This window comes from Diabrotica undecimpunctata, chromosome 8 (assembly GCF_040954645.1).
Source record: "Diabrotica undecimpunctata isolate CICGRU chromosome 8, icDiaUnde3, whole genome shotgun sequence".
In the NCBI taxonomy this organism is placed as follows: domain Eukaryota; kingdom Metazoa; phylum Arthropoda; class Insecta; order Coleoptera; family Chrysomelidae; genus Diabrotica; species Diabrotica undecimpunctata.
This window is the reverse complement of record NC_092810.1, coordinates 11,730,996-11,757,884: the sequence shown is the minus strand read 5'-3', so window position 1 is coordinate 11,757,884 and position 26,889 is coordinate 11,730,996. Positions and strand designations below refer to the sequence as shown.

The 26,889-nt window shown below is 33.3% G+C and overlaps 1 protein-coding gene across 1 annotated transcript; it reads right to left on the bottom strand.

Moving 5' to 3' along the window:
* Positions 1-1,280: 1,280 nt before the first annotated feature.
* Positions 1,281-18,806, bottom strand: LOC140447189 (uncharacterized). Its single transcript, XM_072539702.1, has 4 exons — positions 18,673-18,806; positions 13,735-13,920; positions 9,020-13,405; positions 1,281-2,569 (listed from the first exon to the last, which is right to left on the bottom strand). Exons 2-4 carry the CDS (start codon positions 13,913-13,915, stop codon positions 1,395-1,397), a joined length of 5,742 nt encoding a protein of 1,913 aa, XP_072395803.1. The 5' UTR covers positions 13,916-13,920; positions 18,673-18,806; the 3' UTR covers positions 1,281-1,394.
* Between the last annotated feature and the right edge of the window lie 8,083 nt (positions 18,807-26,889).

The following is a 26,889-nucleotide window of genomic DNA, read 5'->3' as shown; positions in this document are numbered from 1 at the left end:
GGTTTTCATTACGGACAGAAAGACAGGCAGAATAAGCAAAGTATATATACATATTGATTATGTTTCCAAAACGGGTTAGAGAAGGCCATAGCTATGCTTTTAAAAGCCATATACTGAAAAGGTGTGTTGTAGTGCATTCTAAGTATATAAATAGAAAGTTTATAGCACTTCCTTGAAATATCACAACGATGAGAAAAGTATTAAGCTTCTTACTGAAAGTAATAGAGAATTCAAATTCAGATTCAATGCAGAGGTGGTTAAATTTACTGTAGTCAACAAAATTGAATTTATACTGAAACGTTGTATTAATTAAAATTAATGTGCCTCCATGGATGCTTTCAGATCTGCAAAATTTGGATATTATGGAGTAATTGTTAATACAAAGTGTTTCCAGAGGATACAACCAGATTATAAGTTGTTCTTTGCAGCCCATGGAACAGTTAGCGCATCCTTTCTGTTGAGGCTCTATGATATTGTTTAGAGAACAGTGTTGCTAGATACGCTGGGGCTACATAGGATGTGATTAATTTGTACAAAGTTGGAAGACAAGTAATTGGACGGTACTTGGCTCGGTCTCGGGTGCTATTTCTATCCTTCGGTATTAGATAAGTGGTTCCATGAGTAAGAAATAGTGGTATTCCCTGCGGATTAGAAGCAGCATGATTAATAAAGCTCATGAACAGTCCAAAACTTTTTTAGCCAGAATCTTTGAACTCCGTCTGGTACCGATTTCCAGTTATGAAGCTCTTTGATAATGTTCGAGACGTCTTCAGTAGTGAAAGGTTCACAAGAAATATTACTGTAGTGGTCACAGTTGTTCATGCACATTGTAATAGAAGCGCAAAATGTTTTCGTTTATACACATAGTCCATTTCATGCGCGACCTCGGTCGTCCAGCTGATGTTCCAGCGCAGCACCTTCAGAGGGTGGAGCTCCTGTTGTTGTTTGGCTCATTTCTGGTTATTCTTGTTGTTGGGCTGTAGCTAATTCTATGATCAGCTACAATTATTATTGGGAATACACTGACTACTCCAGTAGCGCACCTAGAATTTGCCTCTGGGGGGGGGGGGGGGGGTTTTGGTTGGTCCCAAAATTTTTTTTTATGGTGTTACCTCCATTTTGAGTCCTTAAAATGTGTAAGTAACAGTGTCGGAATAGGGTTCTGGGGGGGGGTTTTAACCCCCAAAACCCCCCCTCGGTGCGCCACTGGACTACTCTTAAAACCTCGACGCACCTTAAAAGAAAGATAGATGAATTTGAATTAAAAATAAAAGAATGGAGAATTGAAAAAATATTTACTTAATACGAAATAATAAAACGAGTAACATTGTAAAAAGTTCAGACTTAACAAAAAAGTACGATATATAAATGCTAATAACTAAAAAGTGCTTATTCTAAAAATATACCCTTTTCTTCAATAACTGTTTAGTTTCTATTCGTTTAACCCTTGAAGAATTATATAACATTTGATTTCTAAAATCTTTTGGATGAATTTTTTGTTTCTTGAATTCGTCTGTTTCTTTCTTGGATACCTCGCTTGTCGATGGTTTTGCATCAACACCGAGCTCTACGATCCAAGCATTATCTAAATTATCTCTTCTTGAAGTAGACGGTTTTATCATCCTCCTAGGTCTGTTCTTAACATCTGTGAGAAGTTGTTGCAGTAATCCAAACGATAATCCATCTAGGTCTATATCTCTACCAGAATTCAGTGATGATTTTTTATGCGATTCTGCTTTTTGTCTTGACTTTTTAGATTTCTTCTTTTTGTGTTTCTTAACCTCTTTCTCAATATCATCCATGCTTTTACTTAAACGCCTTTTAAGTGATTTTTCTGACATTGAAGGAGCATCTTCAGTCATACTAACACTAAGTCTTGGCTTTGTTGGCACATTTTTAACTGATTCTGAAAGAAAAACTTCTTCATCCAATTTTGGTGTCTTTGTAGATACAGTTTCCTCTTCAGAAATACTCCTTCTTTGAAAATCTTTTGACTTTCTTTTCTTTGACCTCCTCTTCTTTCCGTCTGGAGAGGCTTTACTTGCATATTCTAGTGAAAGGTTCATAGATATATCACCTGTTTGAGGAATTGTTGTACAGAACGAGCCTACAAGTTGGTTAATTCGTTCGCTTAATGATGTGTCCTTGATTTCTTTGACATCTATATTTTCTATTATTCGGATAGAAGTTTTCGGTTTACCTGTTCCTTGAGTGGTTTCTGTCTTCGGCGATGCTTGATCTGACTCTTCACTATTTGGATTAACAGATCCTTCCTGATCAGATATTAAATCAACAACTTCTTCACTCTCTGATGAATCTTCCACTTTAATAATTCTGGATTTTCTCTTTTTCGCCTCAGGTTTGATTTTCCTTTTAATTTTTATAATGTCTTCATCCCTGTCATCTACGTTTATAATTCGTGACTGTTTCTTGTTCTCTTCGTTAGCCAAATCATATTCATCACCAGGTAGTAATTCCATATTACCTTCATCGCAAATAAAAGAAGAGTCATCATCATAGTCCTCATCTTCTGATCTTTCGGAATCAGTATTGATCGGTTCTCCTTCATCTGCAAATAATTATAATATAATTTAATGAGACAAATATTAAATAAAATATATACAAAGAAGATAAAGATGAAATAATATTATTACTACAAAAGGCTATTATCAGACACATTAATTATCCAGATAGGGTCATAACAAAAGCTCATAAAATGACAGAATCGATAAAAAACAAAGGGAAGGTTAAGAAGAATGTTAAGGTATATGAGCAATTTCAGATAAAGTCCTTTAGAGATTCATATAAAGTACATAATGTAAGTATAAGACAAATATGTGAAAATGAATGTGAGTAAATTCTGCTTGATCGTATTCACGAGCTAGGAGAGGAAACGGGCATTAAAATAAAGTTAAACAAAAGCAAATCTTTAGTGTTTAGTCGTGACCCACATCCCGATGCAAACCTTTAATTAAACGGAGTCCAAGTTGAGAAAGTTCACAAAATGACATATTTGGGAACTGTGATAACGGACCAACTAGATCCACACATAGAAATAAAACGTAGAATAGCAATGACTAAAACTACTTTTATGAAAATGAAGTCATTTCTTTGCAATAATCATCTCAGTTTAGAACTAAGACAAAGAATAGTTAAGTGCTATGTTTGGTCCGTACCTACTTTTGTATAGTGCAGAAGTGTGGACGCTAAAAGTATCGATCACGAACAAAATTGAACCATTGGAAATGTCTGCTCATAGACGAATGCTAAAGATACTTTGAACAGCAAGGAAAACTAATGAAGAAGTACTAAGGAGCGTCGACAAAGATAGAGAACTGCTAAAGACTGTTAAACATCGAAAAATGTCTTATCTGGGACATATAGTAAGGGGAAGTCCATATAAAATATTACAACTGATCCTTAAAGGCAAAATAGAGGGCCGTCGAGGTGTAGGAAGAAAGCAAGTTTCTTAGTTAAAAAACATTCGTGAACGGACACAGATATCAAATGCACGACAATTATTCCATATTGCAGAAGATCGAGAAGCCTTCGCAATGGTAACCGCCAATGTCAGATAATTCTGATATGGCACGCGAAGAAGAAGAATGTAAGACATTGTGTTGTAGAGTATGCAAAATTTGTATTCATCGCTACCGGTGCGAGTATGCCGAATATATGGAAAGGAATACCTTGTGTAAAGTACATTCATTTAGCAAATTCTCATCTGTAAATATGAGCAGGTGTTGATATTCGCCGTCTCATTCGTCAAGAGGCTATTAAATATAATTTATTACCTTAAGCCAGACAGATTCTCATGTTACAGATCCAAACTTGCCAGCATTTTAAATTCAAATTGCATCGTGTTGATTTTTAAGTTAATATATTGTATTATAATTATGTTATAGTTATTGTTAAGTTATTTAAAGTCCATATAAAATATTACAACTGATCCTTAAAGGCAAAATAGAGGGCCGTCGAGGTGTAGGAAGAAAGCAAGTTTCTTAGTTAAAAAACATTCGTGAACGGACACAGATATCAAATGCAGGACAATTATTCCATATTGCAGAAGATCGAGAAGCCTTCGCAATGGTAACCGCCAATGTCAGATAATTCTGATATGGCACGCGAAGAAGAAGAATGTAAGACATTGTGTTGTAGAGTATGCAAAATTTGTATTCATCGCTACCGGTGCGAGTATGCCGAATATATGGAAAGGAATACCTTGTGTAAAGTACATTCATTTAGCAAATTCTCATCTGTAAATATGAGCAGGTGTTGATATTCGCCGTCTCATTCGTCAAGAGGCTATTAAATATAATTTATTACCTTAAGCCAGACAGATTCTCATGTTACAGATCCAAACTTGCCAGCATTTTAAATTCAAATTGCATCGTGTTGATTTTTAAGTTAATATATTGTATTATAATTATGTTATAGTTATTGTTAAGTTATTTACTGGTCGTGTTATTTTTTAGAGTTTAGTTTAATTGTGATATAATGATTAAATTTCAAGAAATTCTTACACTAACAGTTTCAAAAGTAAATATTTTAAAAAATCATATGATACACATCAGTACGACCCTATTTGGCTTTCACGTGCTTCTATTGACAATTGGGAATTTGTAAAATGAATACGGTTTAAGCATGTGCACTTGGTAAGAATGTATGGGGAGCACATGGGTACTAACTCTGTTTTAGATGATGTTGCAAGCTGTTTGGCAGAAACTTCAATTATGAAATCAAGGCATCAGGAAGAAGTTAATAACTTATCACGAGGGAAGGTACAACAGCCAAATGTGATCCAGTGAAAAGCTAAACATAGTCTTCAGAGTGAAAATTTAATAAATTTCATGGACGAATTAGACGACGTTTGGTAAACGAAAGTTTTGCCAAATTGGAACGTAGTTAACATTAAATTTATTAATTCTCGTGACCACAAGTACGATGATGGTGTCAGGGGCCAAATTCGTAGAATAGTTCATCAATTTTTTCGTGACACCATACGGTAATGATACGAAACGTTTATGAAGGAATTGTCGGCAGAAAAATGGCATTAAATGTTAGCCAAGCGGTCGACATTTGCAGTTTAACAAAAATATCCGTTAGCTGTATTTATCGTGTACTTAAAAATACATCGGAAAATAAAAAGCAAGAAAAAGGTAAAACTTGAGGTAGGAAAAGCATTGTTTTGGATGACGAGACAAGGAATATTATACGTCGAAAAATTCATTCATTTTATTTTCGGAGTGAAATTCCAACACTGAAAAACATTTCTCAAGAGCTCGAAAACGATGACTCCTTACCCAAGATATATCGTAGAGTCTTAATCAGAACCATAAACTTTCGATAAGTAAAACGCAACAGAAAAAGTATGCTATTAGAAAAAAATTAAATTATTCTGTGGAGAAGAAAATAGTTAAAAGAAATACGCAAAATTCGCAGCACTGGACGCAAAATATATTATTTGGATGAAACCTGGATTAACAAAGGTCATACAGTTGGAAAAGTTTGGAAAGATTTAAATGTCAAAAGTAAACGTGAAGCATTTATAGAAGGCTGGTCTACAGGATTAAAAGCTCCATCAGGAAAGGGACGGCGTTTAATCATCACCCATATAGGAAGTGATACAGGGTTCCTTGATGATGGTTTGCTTCCATTTGAGTCGAAAAACTGACTTCCGAAGTATTTGAGCGCTGGTTTAAGAGAATCTTACCAAAATTGGAACCTGGGTCTTTGGTTGTTATGGACAATGCGCCATATCATAGCCGCAGACTAGAACAATTACCGACGACGGCATGGCGGAAAGGGAGAATTCAAGAATGGCTTACAGAAAAGGGGATTGCATACGAAGAATCAATGCTCAAAATTAAGTTCTTTGACATTGCACGATTAAGGAAAAGTGAATATCTTAAATATGCTGTGGATGAAACTGCAAAAGATCATGGTGTCAAAGTTCTGCGTCTACCACCTTATCATTGAGAACTTAATCCCATTGAACTTATCTGGGCGCAAGTGAAAGGAGAAGTAGCACGCAATAACAAAACATTCAAATTAAAATGACCATTTGGGCTTCCTCTTGAACACAGAAAACGTTGCAACTATCGCATTTTTGGCGGACATCTTCAGACATCTAAACTTCTTAAATTTAAAACTACAATGCAAGGGAAAACTTGTTTGTGAACTTCTGTCGGATTTAAGAAGTTTTTCTAAAAAGATTGAACTTTTTTGTAGAACTTTTGCATTTTCTTCTCCTTAAATCGGTTTGTAATAGTAATAAAGATATTGATGTCAACCAGTTTTCACATTTTATTAATGAACTTGATTTGAAATTTAAAACGATTTGCTGATTTTCACAAAATTGAAAATGTTGTGAAACTGTTAAGCAACAATTTTTCTCTCAAGGCTAATGGTGTATGGACCAGCGAAACAGCAGACGTTTTTAATAGTAACACAGCTGCTCTTCAGATGGAAGTGATCGAGTATCAAGAAGATTCCGTTTTAAAGGAGGTTTATACTCAAGTTCCAGAAACGCTTGCCTGAGACAAATTTTGGATTAAATATGTGTGTGACAAAAAATATCCAGAACTAAAATCTTTGGCAATGAAACTGTGTACTATGTTTGGCTCAACTTATGTGTGCGAAGCCGCTTTTTCAAAAATGAACTTTATTAAAAATCGGTACAGATCTCGGTTGACAGATAAACATCTCGGCTCTCTAATGAGAATCAGTTGCACTAACCTCACTCCAAATTTCAGACAGGTTGTACAAAATAAAAAGTGTCATTTTGCAGAAACCTATAGTCGGTTCGCTATATTTACGCGGGTTTCGGATTAACAAGATTATGCTAATAACTCATTGATAACCAGTTGCAGTAAACGACTTCCCAGAAAATTAGGTAAAAACTGCATTAATGGTCATATTTTAAAATACATTAAAATAACATTAGTATAAATTTGTTACCAGTTGAATTGATTCTTTGCCAGTGTCGACATTGTATGTTTGGTGGAAATATTTAAAAATGCCTAGACGTGTGTTAGATGTAGATAGTCTAATTTGTAGTGTACATAAGTATTTTACGGATGAAAAAGAAAATGGCGGTCCTTTAAAATCGGTAATGTCTGTTCAACAACGCGTATGTGATGCTCTAGGAATTAGTGAAACCAAACTAAGAGGAGTCTTACAAAATCGCAATAATCAACGGCCGAAAGAAGATCACCGAAAAACTCGCCTATCATTGAAAACGAAAGATATTCCAGATGGAAAAAAATTTGAAATTCGTGATACCATTTATCAAATGCGAGCCAACAAGGAACATGTGACCTTAAATACAATTCTCTCGGAATTAAAAGAGAACATTTTACGAAATTGGCAGAACAAGTCTATGGCAAGTGATACATAATTTGGGTTTCAAATTTCAAAAAGAGGATAACAGAAAAGCCCTTTGTGAAAGAAGTTCTGTTGTGCATAAAAGAATTAACTTTCTAAGAAAATATTCTAAATTAAAAGAAGAAGGGGCAAATTTTATATATTTAGACGAAACATGGATATTTTCTAGCGGTGCAACCAAGAGAATATGGCAAGAGGATAACGTCTATCAAACATACTGATGGAGAAGGGAAGCGACACATAATTTTACAAGCAGGGGGGAAATCGGGTTTTATAGAAGGTGCTGATTTAATATTTTCATCTAAATCAAAATCAAGTGACTATCACGATAATATAAACACAGAAATGTTTGTAAAATGGTTACATGAAAAACTTCTCCCAGGTTTAAGTGAGCCCAGCGTAATTATTTTAGACAATGCACCTTACCATTCTGAAGTATTAAATAAAAGTCCAACGAATTCTTGGACTGTTAATAAAATTAGAGAATGGTTGACAAAGGAACATATACCATTTACACAACATATTTTAAAATCAGAATTATTACGCTTGGCAAATATCCACGCAAAACCAAAAACCTTTGTTGTGGATCAGATTATTGAAAGTTACGGTCATCAAGTTTTACGTCTGCCACCGTATCATTGCCAGTTTAATCCCATCGAATATATATGGGGAATAGCAAAACAATATTATAACAACCATATTGGGCCTAACGGTTATAGCGACGACGCAGTTCGGGAAACTTGGCGAAAGGCACTTTCAATTGTAACTCCAGAAGTGTGGTGCAACTGTATATTCAAGTGCGAGAAACTAATAGAAAATTGGTGGACTCGTGAAAATAAAATAAACGAAATAAGTCCAATCATAATAACAATTAATGGTGATGACAGTGATGATGATGACGATTATGATATTTTTGATGATAATGACTGATTTTCATTTTTGTTGGCAAGTTAAATTTTTTTATTTTTCATTAGAAATTCTCTCCATGGAACAAATATACATAGACCATATTTTCTGTGTGAAGTGTAATATAAAATTATTATTAGGTTTATATTAGCCACATTAGACTCCATTAATGAAGTAATTCTCCTTATTATACTGTCAATTATATAAAAGATTTTCCATTATTATTTAATTAAAAAAAGTTATGGATTATTTTTCATTTCATTTGACCAGTTGATATTTCCCCAAAGAGCAGGTAATTAAAACTGGATACTTACAATAAAATTTTTAATCCGAAACCCGCGTAAATATAGCGAACCGACTATACTGTGGTGGGCATTAAGTAGGACAGGAGTGCCGTCTGAATATGTGAGAGTAGAGCAAGACATGTATGAGAGAACTAGCGTTTGTATGTAAATATATTTATTTTTAACTAATTAATTGGTCTAATTGTTAAATAGCGAAAAATCCCATATTTAGGACATATTTCAAGAGCAGTCAAATATACACTCTTGAAGATCATCTTAATAGGAAAAATTAAGGCCGAAGGGGACCGAGTCGTAAAGAACCCCAATGGTTAAAAGAAATATCTGATGTCAGAACAATAATCTTCCAATCAGCATGAACGCCTGCATATTGCACCAGAAATCGGAAAAAGTACGAATTAAAAAGAAATAATATACTAACGTACCTATAATAGCATTACTATCTTCTGAAGGAGTGTCCTCTTCTCCTTCTTCAGCCATATCATCAATAAAACTAATGCCGAAATCTACATCAGAAGGGTCGGAATCTTCATCAGAAGGGTCGGAATCTTTATCAGAAGGGTCGGAATCTTCAGCTTGAAGAAATTTTTCCAGTTCAGCGTCCAATCTAGGATCTTCATACTGTTCTAAAAATTGCGAGGAATTTAGTTTCTTTCCTGATTCGTTCTTTTTTGCAGCTTTAACAGGTTCTTTATCTCGTTTCTTATCTATTGGAGATTCATCTAAATTGATAAGGCGCTGCTTCTTTTTGTTTTTTAAGTCTTTAGGCTTTGTTTCTATATCTTCTGATTGAGACAAGTCGTCCACAGTTGTTGACTCGACCCAATCGTCAAGTGAAAAGCGCTTATTAGTTTTAACATTGTTTTCCTTATTTTTTTTAGATATGAATGCTGGACTTGAGCTAATTTTCTCTTTCACTTCTGTTGTTTCCACAGCAATAATACCGGATTTCTTCTTTTTTCCTTTTTTAGGACTTATTGCTGCTAATATTTTGGATGATTTATCAATTTCTATATTTTCAAAATTGTTTTCGGATGCTTGTTCTTGATTATTTGTTGCCCCTTCAGAAATTTTGACTGGTTCTATAGTAACAATTTCCGATTTTCTCTTTTTTCCTTTTTTAGGACTTACGGCTACTGAAATTTCGAACGATTTATCCGTTTTTTCATTTTCAAGATTGTTTTTGGGTGTATGCTCTTGATTATTTATTTTTTCTTCGGAAATTTTTGCTGGGTCTATAGTAACAATTCCTGATTTTCTCTTTTTTCCCTTTTTAGGAGTTACGGCTGCTAATATGTCGGATGATTGATCGGTTTCTGTATTTTCAAAATTGTTTTCGGGTGCATGTTCTTGATTATTTGTTGAATCCTCAGACGTTTTTACTGGGTCTATAGTAACAATTTCTGACTTTCTCTTTTTTCTTTTTTTAGGACTTAAGGCTGGTGAAATTTCGGATGATTGATCGGTTTCTCTACCTTCAAGATTATTTTTAAGTGTATTCTCTTGATTCTTTGTTTTCTCTTCGGAAATTTTTACTTTGTCTGCAGGAACAATTTCAGATTTTCCCTTTTTGGGACTTACGTCTGCTGAAATTTCTGATAATTTATGGGTTTCTATGTTTTCAAGATTGTTTTCTGGTGTCTCTTCTTGATTATTTGTTTTCTCTTCGGAAATTTTTGCTGGATCTATAGTAATAATTTCTGAATTTCTTTTTTTTCCCTTTTTAGGACTTACGGCTACTGAAATTTCAGATGATTGATCAGTTTCTATATTTTCTTTATTGGTTTTTATATTTTCAAGATTATTTTCTGGTGTCTCTTCTCGATTATTTGAAATTTTCTCTGGATCTATAGTAACAATTTCTGAATTTCTCTTTTTTTCCTTTTTAGGACTTGGGGTTACTGATGTATTAGATAAATGAGTATTGTTTGATTTAAATTCTACTTTATTAGGATTTTCAATAGATTCTACTTGAGTTTTGATTGATTTTAAACGTTCTGACGTTCTCCTTTTTTCCGGTAGTTCAATTGTCTCTTCGATTTCTAATTCATGTAAACTGCTACTCGAGTTACTTTTAGAGCTTATAGTTTCTATTTCCTGATTGTCTATGGTATTGGATTCAATTTCTTCAGTTTTATCTTGATTATTACTTAAATCTTGGCTACTTAATATTTTTTTGGTATTTGTGGCTGTTGTAGATAATTCCTCATCCTTATCGTCTTGAACTATATCTTGAAATGTATTTTTCATGTCATCATATTTATCATTATCTTCAGTTATTTTATTATTTTCTTCTTTACAGTCATCACCTTCTACTGCAACTGAATCTTTGGATTTTTGTAAGCATTCTAATTGATCATCAACCGAAGAAGTTATTGATTCCTTTACTGGGTCTTCAGAGTTGATTGAAATTTGGGGACTTTCTGTTAGTTTTTCGTGATTGTCTTTGGTTGGCTCTTCCACCTGAACACCATCACTTGTACCGTCTTTTACAGATTCGCCATTTTTAATTTCATTGTATAACTCTTTATCCTCTTCTAATGTTACAACGTCAATTTCTTGTTCATCATCACGTTCAATTTTCTCAGAACTTTGTTTCTCATCCTGACTAACATTTAGAATCTCTTCTTTAACAGTCTCATCTCTAAGAGATGGAGATTGTGCAGGAATAACGACTGATGCTCCTTCTGTATCTGAAGGCACATCAAATTCATAATCTTCGGACATATCCTTGGTCTCACTAAATCGATCATCTTCCTCTTCTTCCTCTTTCAACTCAATAGACCGAGAATCTTTGCTCTTGAGAGATCGATCTAGTTCATCGGTTTCGCTAAATCTGTCGTCTTCTTCTTCTATTTCTTCTGTAGCAGCTTTATCAGCCGTACAACGATCTTCAATATTTGAGATGGTTAAATCCTCTGTGAGAAGTTCATATTCTTTTGACGCAATTTGTGATTCTTCTTTATTAACTTCGTTCTCGGTTATTTTTTCTCTATTTTCTGCATTCTTAGATTCGGCTTTATTTAGGGGAGAAACCGTTTTCAAATCAATACCATTTTCTTTGTTAATTTCTTTCGATGGCTTGTCTTTGTCTAAGGACAATATTTCTTTTTCTTCTCCTACTTCTTTTGCATTTTCTTCACTTATATTTAATGTATTTTCTAAGTCTTTCTCGCTCGTTTCATCCTCTAAATCGATTTCGATCGTTTTAGAACCTTTCGACATTGTTTTGTCTTCAGAATTTTCGATATAAGTATCAGACAGATTTAACGAAAAAGTATCGTCAATACTTTTATCAACAGCTTTAGAATTTTCATTTGGCATGATGCTGCTCTTTTCCATTTTAGAAACATCTAGATTTAGGGTAGTATCAATGTCCATTGCTTCAACAAAACTATAATCAACGTTTTTAGGTCTGAAGACATTTGAAACACGGTGTGTAGATACGTTTTGAAGTCGTTCTAGTTTGACACATGCAGTTAATTTCTCCAATACATTCTGCTCAGCAGTGATTGGCAGTTTTGAATTTTTTTCTAGATTTAGATGAGCGTTTTCTTTGTCGCTACTGTCACTTGCCTTAGAGTCGTTTAGGTCACCTTCACTCTCTGTAGTTTCGTATTTGCTTTTGGACATATTAAATTGAAACGATCCGTCTGAACCATCGCTAATAAGAGACTTCGTTTCGGTTTTTTGAACAACTACTGTTTCTGATGTGAACACATCATCATCGCCATGATCTTGTTTCATCTGGATTTGTATTGATTTATCATTATGTATAACTTTAGTTGAAAAATATATGTCTTCTAAATTATCCTTGCATGTTAGATTGTTTTTTTCTTGCGTTGTAAAATCTATTTTTCTGTGAGAAGGAGAGTTTGTCAGTTCTGCATCACAACAGGTACACTTTTTATGTGAGGTATGCTCCCCAGATTTGCACTTTTCTAGTTTTTCTTGAATTCTAGGTGATTTTCTAAGTGTTATATTGTCTGGTGTTAGACGTCCTCCCTTAGATTCTTGTACTGTAGGGCTATTTTTAAGTTCACTTTTCCCCAATTTTCCCTTAGTTGGTGTTTCGTCATTTCTGAGTCTCGGTGAAGCTTTTGGTGTTAAACTTTTTCGTCCACCTTCATCAACAAAACTGGTTTCACATATAACATAAAGCTCTTTAGTTTTGTCTTCCATTTTTATCTCACTACTTCCTGGGACACTTTCATCTTTGCGTTTTGCAGTGCTTTGTGCTTCTTCTTTTTCATCTATAGGTTCTAAAGCAGCAGCCGTCTCAGCCACTGAAAGCCTTCTTTTAGGTTTCATTGGAGTTTTTACTGGTTTAGGCACTTTGTCTTCTTCAGCTTCCACTGACGATCGACGACTTCTAGTAGTTCTCTTTGGTTCTGGTTCAACAGCTTCTTTACTTTCTTCTACTAAATCTCTAGACATAGATCTCCTACTACGAGTAATTCTTGCAGGCACTTGTTCTTCATTCACATCATCTTGAGCTGAACTTCTTCTTCCCCTAATTCTTTTTACAGGTTCCTCTTCCTCTTCTTTTTCGTTTTGCACTGAGCTTCGTCTACTTCTGATAGGCTTCGTAACTTCTTCCTCAATCTCAGTTTGTACAGAACTCCTTCTTCCTCTTACAGGTTTTTTGGTTTCTTCCTCACGGGTCGCTGAGCTTCTACGGCCTCTAATAGGTTTCACTGCTTCTACATTTTCAGTCTTGACAGAATTTTCACTGGAAGTAGACGATCTTCGAGACCTCGTTTTTGATGGCTCAACGCTTGCTTCTCCATTTTCTTTGGTTACTGAAGATCCTAAAATAAGAAGTAATTAAAGTACCATACAATATGTACAAATAACAATATCGACATGATAGTTCTAATTCTTCTTAAATATTAATTACAAAAAAGTAAACATTAGGTTTAGGAAAAAGTCTGAAACTCCTGTATTTTTACAATAATAAAGTTGTTTGTGCAGTTCATACAAACTTTGACAATCGCTGTGAATAAATATATTTTGTTACTTTTTGTTATACTGTTTTTTTTATATTACACTATTTTTATATCTAGAAATTCATAAGCAGGCATGTAGCGAAAGGGTCAATGGGGTCCGCCCCCCCCCCCCCGCTTTCACAATATTTTACCTGTTTTTCCTCTATTGGCTGGACCAGTTTGTTCGACTTCTTTATCTTCAGTACTTTCTTTAAGAGTGTTTCCTTCAGACGGCATCGGAGAAGATACCGCAATTATACGACAAGATCTTCTTAATGGGGACCGCGGAGCTGTTGATTCTTCTGCTTGTATTATTTCAGTGGGGCGTGGCATCTTTTCTAAAAATTTACATATTTGTTAGTTTCCTGTTTACGACGTAACAAGGTTAAGAATACATAAAATACATTATATCGGCAACAGCAGTTCGTCAACTCTTTAGTAAAAGAACAGACAAATTTCCATCGAAATCACATAGTTGGTTTTTTAGCTGTTAACCTAGTTTATATTTATACACAAAAATAATGCCACTAAGGCACAAGAGTTGCTGGTTTTTTAACTTTTCCTTGTGATATATTTTAATACTACATATGACTGGCGTACCAAAGAATATAGACGCATAGAAAAGAATCTTTCATTGTAATTTTTTAGCGTCGGCAAAGGTTTATACACAAAACAATCAAGTTGATCATGCTTTTAGTTCCTTATTTGTACCACTAGGGAGCGGTCATGTCAGCGCTATTACTGCTTCTAAAATAAGAAATATTAGAGCAACAAATGCAACTTTAGATATTTTTATATGTAGATGCCGCGTGATCGTAGAATAGCATTAAATTTTTGCGTTTTATAAAATTTTTTGAGGAAAATAAAATATTATTTTAACTTTTAATAAATGAATCTTTTTAGAAAAAATATGATTCAAATTTGTAATTTAAATATGTACAAAACTACAAATAATATAATTAAAACTCTCTTCTTATAAACTATAAATAAAATTAATTAAAAGTCAATCACCGGGAGAGAAATCTCAAAAAATTGTAAGGTGTTTCAATCAAAAAAACAATTAGTGATCTTGTTAGTACGCTAGAATTGCTTTTTAGTACATACACCAAAGAATTATTTTTTACGGTTTGAAAATTCGAGATTGTGAAGTATAATTTCCGATTTTTAAATTAAAAAAAAAAGTTTGTCGCAAATAACGCCTCACTAGAGCTCAACAAAGGAAGATGAGAAAAAGGCAAAAATGGCTACTGGGACATGGACCATAGCAAATCCCAAGAAAACGAAATCAGCAACACCCGAGGAAAAAAGAGACTTCAAGAGAATACCATCATCCCCTCGTAACAGAGTTGCTAAGAAACCAATGGGCTCTAACGAGCAGACTAGGTCATAAAGCACCGTGACAAACATCCTGATACTCAACTAGATCAGGCTCAAGCAAATTTGATCATTAACAAACTGTAGCAAGCACTTGATGAGGCTCCTATCGGAGGTCAAAATGAACTTCTGCAGTTCCATAAAACATCGTTTAGTGAAGAGACACTGTGCGTGGGTGAAATGTGTTAACGAGTATACAAAAAAATGGACGACTGAAGTGGTAAAGACTATTGAGGGCCTGTTGGAGGGAGCAAACTTAAATATAATTGATCCAAATAATATGCCCAAGCGCCCCATGGTCCTCACTCGTGTCCCTGAGAAAGAGCTTGATAAAGAAACCATCAGGATCCATCTAAAGAGGCAAAATTAAGACCTTAACACAGAAGACTGGTTGTGATCTCTTTTCCACAGACTAAGCGACAGTAAAGATAAAGGTCATAGAGGGAGGAGTTATGCATCTATTGGTGGGAAGGTGGGAAGAGGAAGGTCACTGTGTATTGTAGACTGTGTATAATATTACTGCTAGAATAGAGCCTTGCGTGGCCTGCGGACTGAAGGGTGTAGAGAATCTGTCTGATTAGAGAGAACATTGGAGTGTTTAGAACACAATTAGGACAGTAGGATTTTGTGCTTGTTCGGGGTTTCCCTGATTTGGAAATCATGATTGTGCTGGCTACTTTTCAAGAAGTAGGAAAGTATCCCTGGAGTAAACATTCTGTAAGATTTTTGAAGTATCCTCTGTGTATGCCATCAAGGACAGATGTGTTTTTATCAAAGTTACACATCTACCTGATGGTATCCATGCTCCTTTCGGTTTCCCACCTAAATTGCTGTTTGAAGTTTAAGTTGTCTGGAGTTATGAAAGTGGCCTGGAGAGGATTTTTAAAAGCACCAGTCTTGTCCTGGGAATTATAAATAAAACATAAATAAACAGAAAAATGTGACAATAATAGTAAAATTGTTGGTGGGATATAATATAAATCAAAGCCCTGTACTAATTAATACAATTTTTTAGTTAATTGATAATTATAAAGAAGCTTATGTCACAATAATATGGACAAAGATAAAAAAGACTATAAAAACTATGGATCCATAATTCTACTGAAAGTTCTGTTATTGACCAACAGCTACGAGGGCAAGATTCGATATGTCATAGGACACTCTTTTGTTCTGGGGTTAAGAAATTAACCTTAAAAGCAAAGGAACTAATAAAAAGGCATAATGGTACAGAAGGCAAAGAAAAATAAGTATCTCTAGTAAAATTTATCATGGCGATAAAAAAACATACTGATTTTGGCTATGAATCACGAAAATCAGAAAGAGTAACAGTAAATTCAGATTAGAACGCAAGGCCCTCCAAGTCATCATCAAGTGGAAATCTCACAAACCAGAATACACTTCAAATTATAGATCCCTAAAAGTTTTGAGAAGAGTGATCAAGATAGGTACATGGAACATTAGAATAATGTATGAACCGGAAAGACATTCTCCAGATCATATACTAATATATCAAATAGACTGTTCTAGTTAACAAACGAAAAAACTCAATAACATCTATTAAAGCATATCCAGGAACTGACATATAATCAGATCACAATTTATTTGCAAAATTAACTTTACTAAAAATAATAATTCTTATCCCAAATAGGGATTGCATATTCCGTCAGTTCTTAAAGTACCTGTAATGTAAGTTTGAATAAGTAATTCTCTAGTAAAATCAACACTATTATATAAGTTATCCATAAACAAGACATCGCTCAGATAGCCCTCCCAATAATTTTAGTACCAACTTTTGTGTGTGATTCCTTTCTGCAAGTATGGGATCTTCTGCTCCAGCATAGACTACCAATTTTGAATAAACCCAGAATGTTCTGTTAACATGTACAACTTTATTCAAAATTTACATCTTTTACCTTCAACATATTATTGTCTAAATTTTAGCCTTCCTCGCCATACCGATTTCTGTATTGTCATTAAAGTGCACAGCCTGTTAAGTTATAATGAATCTATTGCAACTAATATACTTTGAAAAATTGGAATACTGAATAGATGACGAGTTTTCCAGTAGTCATTCAGATGGTTTACCTTAATTGTACCCATTTTTGTGCTGTCATCTACCAGTAGTAATAGCAGATGTGATGGCGTAACTGTTTTAAAAACTGCACATTTCCTTCTAAACCTTGAGATCTGTTGTATATTTTTCAGTTAGAGTGCCAACTCATTTTTGTTTTGTCTTGTAACATGCTGGTACCTAATCTTGCACATGAATATGAATAAGTATAAGACCATGCTAGGCGTGTTGCTGGCATATGACAATATTTATATGAACATGTCAGATGCATTGCCGGAGATGAATGTGGTAATTCCCAATAAAAATATTAATTAATATTAAAAATCCACAAGAAAATAGCTTCAAACTCTTATGATAATAAGAAGAATAGCAATAAGATGATAAATGTTATACCCAACAACAAATTTAATTGATTTTGGAAAATATCTTAAAATTTGATGCAATAAAAACATATAACCAAAGGTAAATACAATTATATGCCAAAATATTAGCCCTTAAAAATAAAAATAAACAGAAAATTTTTATATTACCAAAAGGTATTGTGAAAGTATATAGTATATTATGTCTGAAGCAGAAAGTGCAAGTAGAAATAAACAAAATTTAACAGCAGATCAAACCAATGGCCAAAATCCAAAAATCACTAAACCAACTTCATCTTAGATATATAATTAACAAAATTAGATACAAAATTAATAACAGAAACTCTTCCTTCACACTTATTCCAAGAAATGTCTACTTTCTGGCAAACTGATTTAATTCAAAACATTTTCAAATTGTTACACATAATTAAACAACTTCAGTTAATTAATCGACCCCAGACTTGGACTTATATATTTCCAAACACGAGCTGTCTATTCCAATCCTTTATTCTTTTTACAAGCAACAGGTTCTAACATTTTTTGAAGATGTATTTCAAGTAGATCAAATAACATAGGTGACAAAAAAGAGACAATAGTAGAGATATGTATATATGTGAGATTATGGCACAGTCATAAAAGAAAACAAATAAGAACATGTTCTGACTTGAAACATGTATTTAAACTTTGTGTTTTGCTTGCCTAGAACCTCTCAAGGAAATAGACTCATCTAAAAAAATAATAAAAACTAAAGGTAGCACAAAGTGTAAATAGAAATGTTTGCATATTATTGCAAATGAAAATATAAACAATTTTCAAAATAATTGATAATTATATCAAGGATGAAACAGGACTAACTGGACATGAAAGGTAACTAATTTGAAAGATATGCCATGGACATGAATACTGAACGGGAGCCGATAAGCAGAATGGCAATTGTATTAATAATGTCTCTAAAACTAGGTATTTAACCAAAGAGTATAGACGCATATATGCGACTATATTCTTTGATTTAACACTATGAAAAATTTAACAACTCATACATGATTTGGAGGTTATAAAATTTTATTACATTTTTGTACAAAAACCGATTAGAAATAAAAAAAGACTTATCATTAAAATCAAACGTCAGTATAAATAAAACTAAGTAAACTTGAATGAAAGTAAAGACACTTTTTTGAATTTGAAGAAAAAACCGGAACAAAAAAACTTCGTCCTCGACTATTTTTGACAGGAATAAAGATTACTCTTATTAATCAACAAATATATTTATGTACTAGTATACTTACTAATTCTATTTTTTATACATTAACAATCAAACATTTCAACATAAAAATATAATTCCATAAAGTTAGCACGTGCACTATTTTTACCCTCTTCTGTCAGTGTGAACGAACCAACGAACAGCTGCGTGAAATTTAAGGCGCAAATTTGTTAAACGGTCGGTAACTGTCAAAATCATTCAAATATTCAGGTTAACCAACTAATCGACACATATCGAACTCTCAGGGGCGCACATAAAATAATAATATAAAGAATATATTTAGTTTTTATTTTTTTTTAGATATGAGTCTATTCATATATTCCCTCAGAGGGAATTTAAATCTATTAAACTCTTATTTGTTTTCCTTTATGACTGTGTCAAAAGCATCGATGGTCATAAGCCTCACATATATACATATCTCTACTATTGACTCTTGTCACCATGGACGTATATGCTTGTCACCTATATCCATATATGTTATTTGATCTACTAGAAATACATCTTCAAAAATAAAATATGTTTAGACCAATAAATTGACTACTGCTACAAGTTACTAGTGGGTACATATACATATATAAGTCAGCCAGCTCTGCTAAGACATAAGTCGCGTAATACCTGGCAATATATGGCGTATTAGGGAGTATAGCAGAAGGAGGAGGGTAAAAGGAGGGTTTCGACGCCTTATAATCGGAACATATCAGCGAACCCTTACTAACCCGCACTGAGGCTGCGTGGTTAGGTACGCCTCACAACCCCTAACATGAACGAGACACTCAAATCAGGACCCTCATTCTCCGTAGGCCCAAAGGGCCCCGAAATGGGTAGCTTTTGGAATCAAGCCAGGAGGGCAGAGCGTGCTAAAAATCTGCGAAGTCTAAACCGCTACCCAAATACAACAACGTTATATATAGCGACATATAATTGTCGCTCGTTATCAAATCAATCCAGACTTGTAGAACTGGAAAAAGGCACAGAAAACATAAACTGGAACGTCATAGGAATCAGCGAAGAAAGACGGAAAAATGAAGAGCTATTGGAATTAGCGTCAGGAAACATATTTTAATACCGAGGCACATCAACAGGCAGAACGGGCGGTATTGGATTTCTAATCAACAAGAAATGGAATCAAAGAATAGTAGAAATAACTAGTATCTTAGATAGAGTAGCTAGCTTAATCTTACAACTATCAAAGAAATACAATATACAAATTATACAAATATACGCCCCAACGATTACGAACACTGACGAAGAAATAGAGGAACTCTACAGTAACATAAATAAAGCATTAAATAACAATAAAAGTCATTTCAAGTATTTAATTGGTGACTTTAATGCTAAAGTGAGAAAGAGAAACGACAAAGAAAAGTCATGGGAAAGTATGGAGTCGGTGATAGAAATGAGAGGGAAGAAAGACTGGTTCAGTTTGCATACTACCAAAACATGCCAATTGCAAATACATAAGAAAAAATTGAACAGAAAATGAACTTGGGTAGCACCAAGTGAAATCACTAAGAACGAAATTGACTCTATTCTAACCAACAAGATTGCTACAACAAAAGATGTCAGTGTAATAAATAAATTTCAAACAGGCAGTGACCATAGACTAATCAGAGAAAAATTGTTCTAGATCTGAAACTAGAAAGAATAAAATTAATCACAAAACCAAGAGTAACCGGTATAAATATTAACAATATAAAAGAAAACTCAGATCACTACCAAATTCTTACATTAATAAAGATCATACCAGATCTTTATTAATTCTAATTTATTGTTCTTATTTTAATTTACTAAAACACGATAATTTATATCAATTTATTAAACCACTGTACAACAATTTATTTGACTAATAATTACATAATTTATCTATCGGACGTTACAATTTAAACGCGAGCTTCTTTTTTGACTAACTATTTTCTCCAAAAAGTCCTGTTATATACCCAATACCGTTAGACTAGAAAAGTCGATGGCCTTCTGGACTAGACCGAGCGGCGAATTGGTCTCAAAACTGGTATGTTTACATCGGCTCGTCTCCAGAAAGTTCGAATGTTGTTTTTATAACGGAGGGAGACCCATCGTGTGTCAGGTAGGCATTACCTAGAAAGTACGTGAATGAATGAGAATATTAGTAATAAATATATTTACGGTTTTGCGTCAGAATTTATCGTAACATTACATAAACAAATCGACAGCTCTCAATTAATGGAAATCATCCTTGTTAGTGCCAAAGAAATCAGAGGCCCGCAACAACAAAATGAACATAGTAAACTGTCTGATAAAACTAAAATAATGCTAAAATAAAGAAGGGAAATATAAGTAAGTAGCAACATACAGGGAATACAATACACTGAACTTTGTAAGACAATAAGGAAAAGTATTAAGAAAGACATAAGAAAGTACAATGAAAGACTGGTAGAAAATGCAATAAAAAACAGGAAAAACTATAAGAGAACAAGAAAAGCATTAATCATTGGGAAGCAAATCGTTGCTCTAACAAACGAGAACACCAGAATTACAGACAGAAATGAAATAATACAACTCGTGATTAAATTCTACAGCGAACTATACAAAGTCCCTGACACACTTGAAGAAGTAATCAGTAACCAAGAAGATGTACCAGAAGTCCTTCCGGGAGAAGTAGAATCAACAATTACAAAAATGAAAAGTGGTAAAGCAGCTGGAACTGCCTAAGATCGAGATGCATACCAGACCACTTCAATATAGCAAACATAATTCTCATTCGTAAGAAAGGTAGCAAGAAGGATATAAAAAATTACAGACCTATAAATCTACTACCAATCGTATACAAAGATATTCACAAGGATCATCAACAACAGATTAACAAACGCATTAGATTCTGCACAGCCGAGAGAACAAGCTGCCCTCAGAAGTGGATTCAGTACCATAGATCATATTCATACACTTCGAGAACTAATGAGTGGAGCTAAAGAATATGAAATACCGCTAGCATTAACCTTCATAGTTTTCGAAAAGGCTTTCGATTCTATATATCCCAAGGCAGTAATAGAAGCTTTGAGTAACCAAGGCATTGACTAACCGTATATAGAAAACTTTATAGAAAACACTCCAGAATTTCCAACTACCAGAGGCGTCCGAGAAGGAGACGTTATATCACCAAAGCTCTTCACTGCAACTCTAGAAAATATATTCAGCAAAATGAACTGGCAGAACAAAAGAATATCCATTGATGGAGAATACCCCATCATCTAAGATTTGCAGACGACATCGTTCTGATTGCTAATAATCCTGCAAAACTACAAGAACTTATAAGCGACCTAATGCAGCTAGCAATGAATTTGGCCTAAAAATGAACTTGACAAAAGCAAAAACCATTTACAACGAGCTAGTGGATGTCCAAGATGTAATAATAAACAACACTACACTTGAGACAGTAGACGAGTATGTATACCTGGGACAATTAATACATAAATCTGGCTCCTTACTTCCAGAAATCAACAGAAGAATGAAACTAGCTTGTACATCTTTTGGTAGAAATTCAGTTATATTCAAATCGAAGATGGTTATGATATTAATTAAGGTTTTATTTTGTGTTAAGAACCTGTTGCTTGTAAAATGCATAAAGGATTGGGATAGACAGCTCGTGTTTGGTAATATATAAGTCCAAGTCTGGGGTCCATTAATTTCTGTTTTTAAAGTTGTTTAATTTTGATCATCTCTAGAAGAACTGCTTTTTACTGTATTTTAAGTTTCGTGGTTATATTATATCGAGTTCATCTTTGGTTGAGTTATTCATTTATACGTTTAAAAGATACATTTTCGACTGGCTCGTAGATTGTAAGAAATAAGTGCTTTTACTGAAAATATAGAAACTTTTTGTAGCTGGTATTACATATTTATCTTAAAAAAAACTAAAAAGCTTTTATTAAAATTATTATTAAAATTGTCCTGACAGAAACAGTCGATATCAAATAAGGAATTTTAGACAAATAGATTTGCTTGTTTTAAGTCATCTATATAACAATAGTTTATTTAAAAATTGTTTTAACAATGTTTATGGAATATGCTTTTAAAATTAGATAAAATAACTAGAGATCGAGCTAAACGATGTATTCGAGATTAATGGAACATTGCCATGTTTTCAGAATAACGTGAGATTAAAACAGACGGATAAACAGGATACATAATTGTTGTTTATTACATCAACTGCAAGGGTACTTACCGTTGTAAGTTTCGTCATCAGATGCTCAATACCTTGAAATTTATATGTACCTGGCTTTTATGCAAGAATATGCTATAAAAATATAGTTTGAGAAATCGAATATAAAGAAACGTTTATAGTAAATCCGTTTGAAGGCATTAATAGTTTTCGAATTTTTCCGTCTCGGCTTGAAAGCATTATCTTCCTCTTCTTTATTCTAGTTTGTGCCTCTATATATATATATATATATATATATATATATATATATATATATATATATATATATATTAGTACTGGTCTAAGACCAGTACTAATCGAGTAACGACGAGAAGTAGATCCACCAGGCTTGAGAATGGCAAGTGAGACCTTGCCGAAACGTCGCCAAAACAATGGTTTTCAAGAAAACCAGCATTTTACAACGCGGAGTCAAACCCGGAAAAATAGTGACAGCATATATATATATATATATATATATATATATATATATATATATATATATATATATATATATATGTATATATATAGTTTGAGTTTAGTTCTTGAACCTTAATATATATTTTTTAGTGGATTTTCTTGGGCTTAGGTTCATAAAAAAATTTGATTTGATACTAAGACATTTTCATATATTTTTTCGACGTTTCGGCAGGAAATCCATGCCTTTTTCAAGAAGTAATATTGACTAAAAAAACATTTTATGACAGACATAATACGGTTTAAAAGTTAAACTTTTGACTTACCAAGCATGTAAAAATTCGGTACTATAGTGTATTTTTATGTATGAGAGAGTAATAAAACAATAAATTATGTATGCAAATCCCTAAACTGTTGATACGGGTGACTCAATGAAAAACAGATATTTGTCAACAAGTTTACAGAAGTATATAGGAAAACAATTTTAAATTGAGTATGACCACCAGGTATAAAGGTTGGAGCAGAATAGAATACAATAGTTGTGAGGGTTACTAATCCTCAAATAAGGTTGCCAGTGTCGGAGTGATGGAGGTTAACAGGTACTAATGAATTTGCAAGAAATGTAAGATGTTTATTTTATTGGTTATATATAACCAATAAAAGTTTAATAAGTACCTACCTATTTGCAAAATAAAGTTTAATTCTTTAGATAAAATAAAACGTTTTATTTTATCTGAAATGAGTGCATTCCACGAAGTAAGGGTTTCAACAATCAAACATTTAATTCTTTAATTCCAGGAATCTACGACAGTAATTGACTAGATAATTACCTTCTAAACTTATTCCACAGAAAATGTAATAGTGGGTTTTTCCATTTTGTATATAGGAAGGTCCAAGTGGCGTATTCAAAATTCTTAACAGTTCACTAAAAGTAGGTACTTCAGTTGCAAGGTGCAGTTTATTGTGTATACTAGTGTTATGGAAAATTTGGAAGTGCCGTGTAAACGCCGAAAAATTGGTCCTCTAACAGTTAATGAAAAAACATTAATATTTAATTGTTTTAAATCATTTACAGACAAAAGTTTATGTGAAAGTGTTGATGAGACCGTTGAGTTAGTTAGCAGTGCACTTGGTGTTGGGAAATCTACGATTTACAAAGTTATTAAAGAAGAGAAATGTGGTAGTTTTCAAATGCCACGTAATGCTCCAGGGAAACCAAAATTTCAAATAGAATATCATTTTAAAGAAGGACTTCGACGGAAAGTGCATGAATTCTTCTTTAGACAAGAATTTCCAACATTGGATAAAGTTCTTGTCTCAGTTCGAGATGATAAGGATTACCCAGAAATGAGTCGAAGTACGTTATGGAAACTTTTAAAAGAAATAGGCTTCCGCTGGAAAAAGAATCCCAGAAAGTCTATTTTATTAGAAAGAAGCGATATTGTCATATGGAGAAGACATTTTCTAAGAACCATAAAGGAAATGAGAAACCAAAAAAGAAAAATATTTTATCTTGATGAAACATGGATCAACGAGGGTCATACACCAAATAAATTTTGGCAGGATGAAACTGTTACAAGTCAAAGGCACGCTTTTGTAAATAACTTATCTACTGGTTTAAACCTACCATCAGGAAAGGGACGCAGGCTGATAATAGTACACATTGGCAGTTCAGACGGTTTTGTTGAAGGTGGTTTATTAACTTTTGAATCAACTCGTACTGGTGACTACCATGAAGACATGAACGCTGATGTCTTTCAAGAATGGTTCGAACAAATGATAGATCTTCTTCCTAAGAACTGTGTAATAGTAATGGATAATGCAAGTTATCACTCCAGACTTATAGAAGGACTGCCCACAACCAAGTGGTTAAAAAAAGACTTGCAGAATTGGCTGAGTTCAAAAAATATTACGTACCATCCCGGATCTATAAGAAAGGAACTTTATTCGTTGTGTGCCCTTCATAAAGAAAAATTTAAAAAATACGAAATTGATGAAATTGCCAAAAATCGTGGAATGACAGTACTTAGATCCCCACTATATCATTGTGAATTAAACCCGATTGAACTGGTATGGGCACAGATAAAGAGTGAAGTTTCAAGAAAAAATACCAGTTTTAAAATTCATGATGTTAAACAGTTGTTTTTGGAGGCCGTAAATAATGTAAAACCTGAAAACTGGGAAAAGGCAGTAAATCACACTATTAAAGAAGAGGAAAAAATGTGGAAGCTGGACAATATTACTGATAAAATGATCGAGCCAGTTATTATAAATCTTGGTTCTGAAAGTTCATCTTCTGAATCTGATTTGGATTTGTAACAAGTAGCTGTAAGTTTTATATTAATATTTTTATTCATCTATTTAACATACCTTAGACGGTTTTAAAAACTCTTTTTCTCTTTTGTAATTTTTAAAAATTAAAAAAAATGTGAATTTTTTAAAACCCTTTTTAATGTAGGCCAGTCAGTTCTAATATAGTGTGTGATAAAAGAGGTCACTTTTGTTTACATACACATAACACTTTATAACACTGAAATAATTCATTTATTTTTTACAATTATTCAAAGTAATTTTTCAATTAATCTTGAGCACGCCCATGGAGTGGTCGGAGCTACCAGTTAAAATTATGCTAATTACTCTCTCGTTCATAAAAATAAACTATAACAAGTAGACGTCACAATTAAAATAATATTAAAAACATAGGACATACCCACTAAGTCACTACATGTAAAATGTATTTTAAATCTAATGTGTTGTTTATTGATGTTAGTTTATCGTTTAAACAATCAGTTATTTTAACATCATAGGCGTTCTGAGATTGTCTTTTTATGTGTTTTTAAATTAAGTTAAAATAATTTTGTTCAAATTTTTGACATCTTTTTTATCATTTATTGCATTATTTTTTTTATTTGTATAGACTCTAGAAGCTCTCTCTTCTTCCTGTTGGGTTCACTTTTTAGGATCTTGGTTTTCTCAAAATCAAATTTATGTTTTTTTTCGTTTTCATGTTTTGTGAGGGCGGTTGAGTTTTTTTTGTCATATTTATGGGAACGTATTCTTGAGTTAAGTAGCTGACTGGTTTGTCCAATATAAACTCCATCACAATTCGAGCAGGGAATTTCATATACAACATGCGATCTTTTTAATAGAGGGGTTTTTGTTTTTAATCTTGTAAAATTCTTTTTCAAAAGATTGTGCTCTTTATGAGCAACCGTAATATTATGTTTGGACAGAAGATTTGCAATTTGTTCTGATAATCCTTTTATATAGGGAAGAGACATATAGTTTTTCGTTACCGTGTTGGTTTCATTGTTATTATTGTTATTGTAAAATTAATGCTGTCGCGATTTGAAAGTGTTGTCGATAAGGTGGTGTGGGTATGAATTAAGTGTTAGTTTTTGCTTTTTTAATGGCCTGAGGTCTATTGATACGATCGGATAATCTAATAACTCTATCGTCGAGTCCGATAACTACTGATTTCTTTTGAGACAGGGGATGATGAGAGTTGAAATTCAGATATCTCGACGACCAGGTTTTTTTGGTCTACCATGAAGTAGTTATAGTGCTGTTTTCTCTATGTAAGGTCAGGTCCAGAAAATTAATTTGATATTTTTTTTCAATTTCTAATGTGAATTTTAGTTTTTGGTGAAAATT

Coding starts and splice junctions, on each gene's coding strand:
- LOC140447189 (XM_072539702.1), bottom strand. CDS start 13,915: ATGCCACGCCCCACTGAAATAATACAAGCAGAAGAATCAACAGCTCCG. Junction 13,406..13,734: donor AGCCAATAGAGGAAAAACAG/GTAAAATATTGT, acceptor TTCTTATTTTAG/GATCTTCAGTAACCAAAGAA. Junction 2,570..9,019: donor AGATAGTAATGCTATTATAG/GTACGTTAGTAT, acceptor AATTATTTGCAG/ATGAAGGAGAACCGATCAAT.